The 7521-nt window shown below is 35.3% G+C and overlaps 1 protein-coding gene across 3 annotated transcripts in view; it reads right to left on the bottom strand.

Annotated features, from left to right (window-relative positions):
- Window positions 1–7521, bottom strand: part of LPIN2 (lipin 2) — a 47562-nt gene that overhangs the window by 13318 nt on the left and 26723 nt on the right. For all 3 annotated transcript variants that reach the window (XM_006030103.3, XM_025211675.1, XM_006030104.3), the window contains 7 exons: window positions 7207–7306; window positions 4817–5004; window positions 3313–3406; window positions 2898–2967; window positions 2717–2806; window positions 1595–1677; window positions 84–228 (listed from right to left, as the gene is read on the bottom strand). In XM_006030103.3, the coding sequence (XP_006030165.3) occupies window positions 84–228; window positions 1595–1677; window positions 2717–2806; window positions 2898–2967; window positions 3313–3406; window positions 4817–5004; window positions 7207–7306 (770 nt within the window). The remainder of the gene's footprint in view (window positions 1–83; window positions 229–1594; window positions 1678–2716; window positions 2807–2897; window positions 2968–3312; window positions 3407–4816; window positions 5005–7206; window positions 7307–7521) is intronic.

Raw genomic sequence — 7521 nt, 5'->3', positions numbered from 1 at the left:
GGAAAGAAATAACCCTAGTTAAGAAAAAAGATAAACCTATATTGTATCAGGGATTCTACATATAAGAAGGACAGATCACTTACTATTTGGTCTGAAGACAATCTAAGTGACTTCTTGTAAGAGGTAGTGTTGCCTTGGCTTGGATGATCCAATGGGGCAGAATCTATTTTTAGGGATTCTTTCAGTTCCTGTGACCCTTCATCACTAGAAGAATCATCTTCTGTTGGCCTAATGTAACAGCAACCAAAATAAAAGTAAGCCACAGAAAATGCTTTTGTAATGGCTTAAAATACACGTGTTTTATTAAGTGTAAGACTAATTTCAGGCACTGAAAGGTTTCTGCTTGTGTTAATGCTTCAGCCTTGGCCTAGAAGAAAATTAATAATTGAAAAGCAGTGCTTTAACCTGCAGTCAAGTGTGTACAATGTAAAAAAAATAAATAAAAAAATACTGCCCTTTAGTAACAGTAGAACCTTGAGAAACCACACTTATACCAATAGAATAGGGGGTGGGGAAAGCCATGCTTATGCCAATAGAATAGGGGAAAAGCCTAGGAGCATAAACTAGCACTAGCAAAGTCCTGAGACAAGGCTATTTACAGTTGAGTTGACTCCTCCCTCCTTATCTAGGGAGGGACTTGCTGCCATCCATGAACAGACAAAGTCTAGTATGTTTGGTCTGAAGTTGAGAAAGCAGAGAAGATTTGTACCTTACAGACTAACCAGCGAGTGTGTACATGTATCATAAACTTTCATGAGCCCAAGCTCACTTCATCAGATGATCTTATGAATATATAGCTATTGATATAATCAACTATGGTTAGTCTATAAGGTGCAAATCTACCCTGCCTTCTAGGGACTTGGTACCAAGTTGTCACTTCTACTTTGGTATATCTATTTCAACAGCAAAGTGGAAAAGAGAAATTAGAAAAGTACTTGTGCTTTGCTTTTCAAAAAATTGCTGCTGAGCACTAATTACAAATCTTAGAGTTAGGCTAATAAATTTCACAATACAATATATTTAGGGCTCACCTTTTAAAATTAATCTGTGTAAAAGCAGAATTAACATTTCAGATTTACAGGGTAGGCCTGCCACCATGGTGCACATTTTCTTAAACCTTTAGTGCACAGATAACACTCACTCTCATCCCTCCTAAAATCATGGGGAGAAGAGGAAGCCACAGGGTGGACTACTTTGTTTGCCAGCATCTTGACAAGACTGCAGTTTTGTGCTGGTTGCTACCTCCAATTAAGTTCTTATGCGATTCATTCACTACATTTAATACTATTTTTATTGTTTCAGTTTTTATGTTACAAAAATGGCATATGGTGCAAATCAACGAGAAGACATTATTATTTTACAATGAGAAAGTGACAGACAAAATTTATGCAGAACCCTGCTGTGTTTTAGGAAATAGTCGTAGAACTTGTTTTATTGACACTTTCTTGCTGAAGTATTTGCCAAAAAAATATCTGGCTTTATTTAGTAGTTCAGCAGAAATGTTTCTTCCCACAGTAAATTCCTACTGAATTCTTCTAAAAAAAATTACGAGATGCTATCGAGTCCGCAAAAGAATCTTCAGACAGGAACACACCTACTATTAACTTGCTCTTTTGTAGTTGCTGGCAGGTCAGTTGTTCTTTGCGCTTCAGATTTTCCCTCCTTTGTCTCTGGGAGCTAAAATCAAGAACATACCAACATTTTAAGCATCTTGAATTAACAAGAACATTTATATTCCTGGCCCACAAAACTAATGCTTATATAAGACTCATAAATGTACCATCCATATCAGGTATTCATGCTCATTATACAGACTTTTCATAAGATCTTCTGTAATAGATCATATACACCTCAAACATTTTACTTTTCAGAGCAACAGGAAAGAATCTGTAGAATAGAGATGGAGAACTTCCAATTTAAGTGACTAGTGCTCTAATTGGAAACTCCCTGGTATGCAGCTGATGGCTAATACCATGCAATAGATAAGCCATATTGCTTATACCAATCTAGAAAAAAAAAGAACAGTACAAGGCAGCAATAGTAAGTAGTAAGAAGGTGTTCATCCATAATTGCTACTAAAATTCAGCCTAGTTAGTAGTACTCAAAAGACAGTATGTGGAATGGACCTACAAGCTTTGAAGTGGCCCTTTTTTGGGTAAGTGTTGGGACACACGGAAAGTGGAAAAAAAATCTGGTGTTGCTACTGCCTACTCTGTACTTATCAGGGTTATCAAGCTAGCTCCTTGTATAAAAATTACATATATTTTTTTAAGAATTAGACAGGAAAGCATTATATAATTAAATATTCCAAAGACAGGAAGGAGGCTTAAAGCCAATCTAATATGACTAATTAAAACTGTAACACTGCAATTAAGAAAAGGACAAACCAACTGACAGAGCAGTGTCCACTTTTCTATTTCCTTGTTATTTGCATATTCTCAGATGAACTGCAACTTTCTACAAGCTGCTTTGAAGACAGTTTATAATGTAGAGTGAAGGCTCCTTAAAATAATGTTCACATGATAATATTTTTAGTTATATATTATTCTCTAAAAAAAACCCCCCTCAAAAGCACTTATGAAATTACATAATATTAATACATAATTGAATATATAACTTTACAGCACTGGTTGCCAGAGACCTGATCAGCATGTGTGGCTTGATGCATAAAACTGAATTTGGTTTACTTCACCATTAAAAGATACAGTCAAATTACCTGTTTAGCCATGCTGTCCCTCTTGCGCCAGAACCACCACCTTCCAGATTTCTTTGGCATCTTTTCCTTGACCCAAGACTCTATTGTAGCCTGAAAATAAGTTTAGTTTGTATTTAATGTTCTGAATAGAATTAACTAAAATATAAAATGTAGGGTTTTGTTTATTTGCTTTTATTTTTACCTTGGGCAAACTTTTCTGGAACACCTGCAAACTGAGGATCATTGGAGCAGCCAATGGCCAGTTATAATACCTATTGAAGAGAGAGATAAGAAGTTATTATTAGAAACATTAAGGTCAACAGCTAATTAAAATTAATGTCTGAATTTTGTCATGAGCTACCATACCAATGTGCAATGTGAAAGGCAAATACTTCTACTGCACACAGCTTAGTCAGTGACAAATGCTGCAACACCTTGCTTCAGAAGAAACAAGCTGGAATTTAATCAGCAATTTAAAGCCATTACTCATAAGGGCAAATGACTATAAATAACAATTTGAATTTCAGCTCAAAGATATAGCACCTGTAATGCCCATTACTGCAGAAACAAGCAAAACAAAAAGAATTCTTATGAACTAATTACACAGGGAAAGTTACCTGTTGTATATCCTTATTACCAGATTAGGATTGTCTATAAGTCCTGGGTTTTCAGCAAATTCATGGTAAGTAATAATATGTTCCAGGAATTTTTCTGCAATACAAGGACATTTTATCAATTCAGTTAGAAATTATTCTTTTTCTTCCTATCTTAAAAACTTTGCATTTAGTTTGCATATAGGAAAACAGACTTACTATCAAAATTCCTTTTCATTTGGTTTTCAGTTGTCTTTGCTGATCCTCTAATGTCAGCCAAAAGAGATGCTAAAATATGCTCCACTTTATAGGCGACCCATACTGAACTTTTCTGCAACAGTAAGAAGGGCCTCACTCTGCACACCCACTTCACCAGTCAGAGAATGAGAAGTTAGGAAGTAGAGGAGGTAAAGGCTGATTTAGTGCATAGTGGTAGAGAGAAAACTAAGCTTCTCTGAGTGCATCTTATTTTTAAGAAAAAAACCTATGTGCTGAATCATGACTTTTCTACACTTGACCTAAAACTAAGTTATTTTATCAGTGTACCTATTTCTGATTATTGATTTCAATCATTAGTGACAATGCAGGTATATTGAAATTCAAGATTTAATAGAGTTCTACTGGAAGAAAGTCCCTGAGCAAGAGGTGGAGTTTCAAACATGTATTTTTTTATGAAGTCTAATTCATATTTAATGTATAATATATACCACTGCATGACCAAGACATTCAACGTATGTATTAATCTTGATTTTTTTTTAAATTTAAGCTTCATTGTACAGTCAGAGAGCTAAGATATTATGATAAGCACTTGGAGTAACAAATTAAAAAAAAAAGGCAGACACTGATCTTTAAAATAAGGCACAGGTTCAAAGTTCATGTATGTTTGTGTTCATGAAGGAAAATTTTAAGAGCAAAATGTTAAGAATGTGTGGTTAAAATATGACATTCTATAACAAAGGATTGAACTGGAAAAAAAAGATCGTGTCATGAAAAAAAATCAGGATTAGTAACTATTTGGAAGAGAGAAAGAAGATGAATCTCAAACTTAAAAACAGGGGATAAGACAGTTCCAAGACAATAGCCTCACCACCCTTTCTCTAACTGCACAAAACACTAAAAAGAAGAAAGTTTATTAAGCAATGAGATAGAAGCAAGATTTTAAAGCTTTACATAGTAGCAAAGCAAGCAATGCTGAGGGAGATGGTAACAGTTATGGTTAAGATATATTATACATAGGTACAACCAGGAGAAGGAAGTAGGTGTCAGGAAAAGTAGATTTGGCTAACATCCTTCACATGAAGGCATATCATCTATCCTTACTAGTAGCTGAGTTTCATACTGTAATTGAGCCTCCAGTAGCCAATTTACCTTCAGCATATAAAATATAAAGCAGATTCCTGGTTCTCATCCTTCCCCACTTTGATCAAAATTAAAAACTAAAAGCTTCTGAAGAAGAATACTAAGAACCTAAAATAAGTTGTCAGTTGAGTACACCGTGCCTATTTGTTTGACTTAGTTTCTTACATACCTTTAGAGATCTCTCCATTTTCATTTAGACCTCCACAAAGTGAGAGGGTAACATCAGGCAAATCCATAGCAGAATCAGACATACACTCTGTGCCACTATCAGCTGCAGCACTTCCCACTGACTGTGGTGACTGAGAACCAGAGAAAGTATCTGACTCTGTCCACTGCCTGGAACCTGGATCAGAATCACTGAAAGAAAGAGGTTCTATTTGTACAACTGAAGACATACTTGTACAAAATAGTATTATGAACAGCACATGGTACAAACTGTTCTACTACGACTACATACTCTTGTATTTCAAATACTGCATTACACTACAAAGTAAAGATCTATTACACCAGCATTAGATTTTTTTTTTTTTTTGGAAAAAGGAAACAGTCTCTTTGTGAAACTACTCTGAAATGCCAGACACTTGGAAACAATATTCTCTTTAAACTTAGAATTGAAGCATTAATAGAAAATGTTATTTTCTCTGCCATGATAATTTGATATGCAATTTGTGATAGCAACTTAGTTTTTTTTTACATGATCCAAACCATTTTATTCAAGTAATTCAAAACAACTAAGCTCTAATAAAAATGTACAGATATTTTGCCCAGTGGCTTCTAAATTAATTGGTGCTTGGACCCAAGGACTGGTAATGAAATGTTAAGGCATATCATTAACTTAAAAAAATACAACATTGGTAAGTCTAATGACCCTTTTCTCCTTCCACTGATATTAAGATAAATTGGAGAAAAAATACACTCCACTTATTTTAAAACAAAAGGTCATTCAAAATTAAGAGAATCTAGCCTTAAGATTGGCCATTAGTCACTGATATAGGCACACACCTGTTTTCATGTCAAATGTTTAAATCCTCTCCCCCCACGTCAAAACTTTATAGCTGTTGAAGCAGATACTGACTGACTAAATTCTTTCCTATAACATTTTCCACTATATTTGTTACTTAATAGTTCATGAAGTGCAGAATTTAGTAGTTTACTGCCGTACACAGTATACAGCCAAGTACATTAGATATTCAAGACATGTCTGAAAAGATTTATGTTTAAAAAAAGTGTATTGGAATTGGAATGTGCATTGGATGGTATTCCAGTAGTGAAAAAAATAAAATCCCATTTAAATCCTTAAAAAAAAAGCTGTTTAACACCAAGTTTGAAATTATACCATTTTCTAGTGTGTTCAAAATCAGTTTCCCATATTTGCACTGACAATCAGAGCTGACGACTCTTTCACTTAAGATACAAAAAGTCGTAGGAGAAAACATAGGGGGCAGTTTTCAAAAGCTGATGTAAAGTTGGGGGAAAATGTTTTTTGCTGTTTTTACAAATAAGTGTAGCTGGCTAAGAAAGACCCATAAGAAATTTGACTATTAAGCTAACATTACTTGGTAGATAATATTTAGATAAAAAAATCTGTTGCATATGTTTTGGTTTTGGAAGGGGGGGGTTAGAGGGAGTGGTTTGGGCTTTTTGTTTGTTTTTTTTAATATGTTGACCCTGTGCAACATAAACCAGTAGAAAATCTGTTTAGACTAAATCACTAAATGATGCCAATTTATCATCTGCCATTTGGATTCAACAAATACCCAGTTTAGAGAAAATAATGCATTTTGGCTAAGGTATGTAAGTGCATCTGAAGAAAAATGATCACATGGCCAACCAAAACCATTTCCCTGGGACCAGTTCAGTGGAGCTCTAGTCTTGTGCCTTCATTCCATTCTTTCTTCCCTGGATGAAGGAAGAGGCTTCAAAACTTTGCAGGAAAAAGCCTGCATTCTTATTAAACCCCCCGAAACCATTTTCCCCTGCAGAAAGTCCTTAAGCCATCAATGTCAGGAATACCTCAAACTCTAGGAAAACAACTTGAGGGAGAACAAAGAGCAAGACTGTGGGGTCTCCTGCAGCCATATGGCTATGATTAAAACCCCAATACATTGGTTGTGCCCAGATCATGCATAGGTTTAGAGCCAACTGCAAAAAATTGTTAAATTTGAAGTTTGCCAAGAATATTCACTCTTGAGGCTCCACTTTCAGAAACTTTTTAGGAAAAAGAAGCATTTAAGTACACAAGCTTTCCTGCACTGGTTCTCCATGCCAATCTGTACTCATGTCAAGAGCTAAGTATGGTAGTTAACTGTTCAAAGCAACTCCAGTCATGGCTCTGAAACCAACAACTGAATTCACTAAGAAAACAATAAGGTTTGCTTCTCTCCATAGTGCAGAATAAGTTTAATATTGATGTATTATATATCCCCAACTTCAAATGTCAAGTTTGAACAAAAAATGTTTTTATCTCATTTAGTTCTCTCACACCTAAAACTAAGCCTTAATATTTCACAGAATCTGTGCAGCATAAGCCTTGCAACATTAAAGTTTAGATAAAGCTACCTTTTGGGAAAATAGAGTGCAGCAACTTCAGGTTCCAAAGCCTTCAAGTCATCCAAGTAAATATCATCAGGTCCCTGGTGCTGGCTTCTCTTGTGCACACCTGTCAATTGTAAGAGTTAGTTCATTTTAGGTGAATGTGTATATTAAATGCATTGCTGGTGAAAAACAGATCAACATGAGCACTGTACAAAAAAACCAAATAGGAATTGCTGTAGGTTAGCTGGCCTATAGACGAACACCAGGCTCAGTCTCTCTGACTCGAGGGTGCATCAGCCTATTTGCTCCTGAAATCAGTGAGCAAAGAGCACATGGAGT

Source organism: Alligator sinensis, unplaced genomic scaffold (assembly GCF_000455745.1).
Source record: "Alligator sinensis unplaced genomic scaffold, ASM45574v1 scaffold318_1, whole genome shotgun sequence".
Taxonomy (NCBI): domain Eukaryota; kingdom Metazoa; phylum Chordata; order Crocodylia; family Alligatoridae; genus Alligator; species Alligator sinensis.
This window is presented reverse-complemented; position numbering and strand designations above follow the sequence as displayed.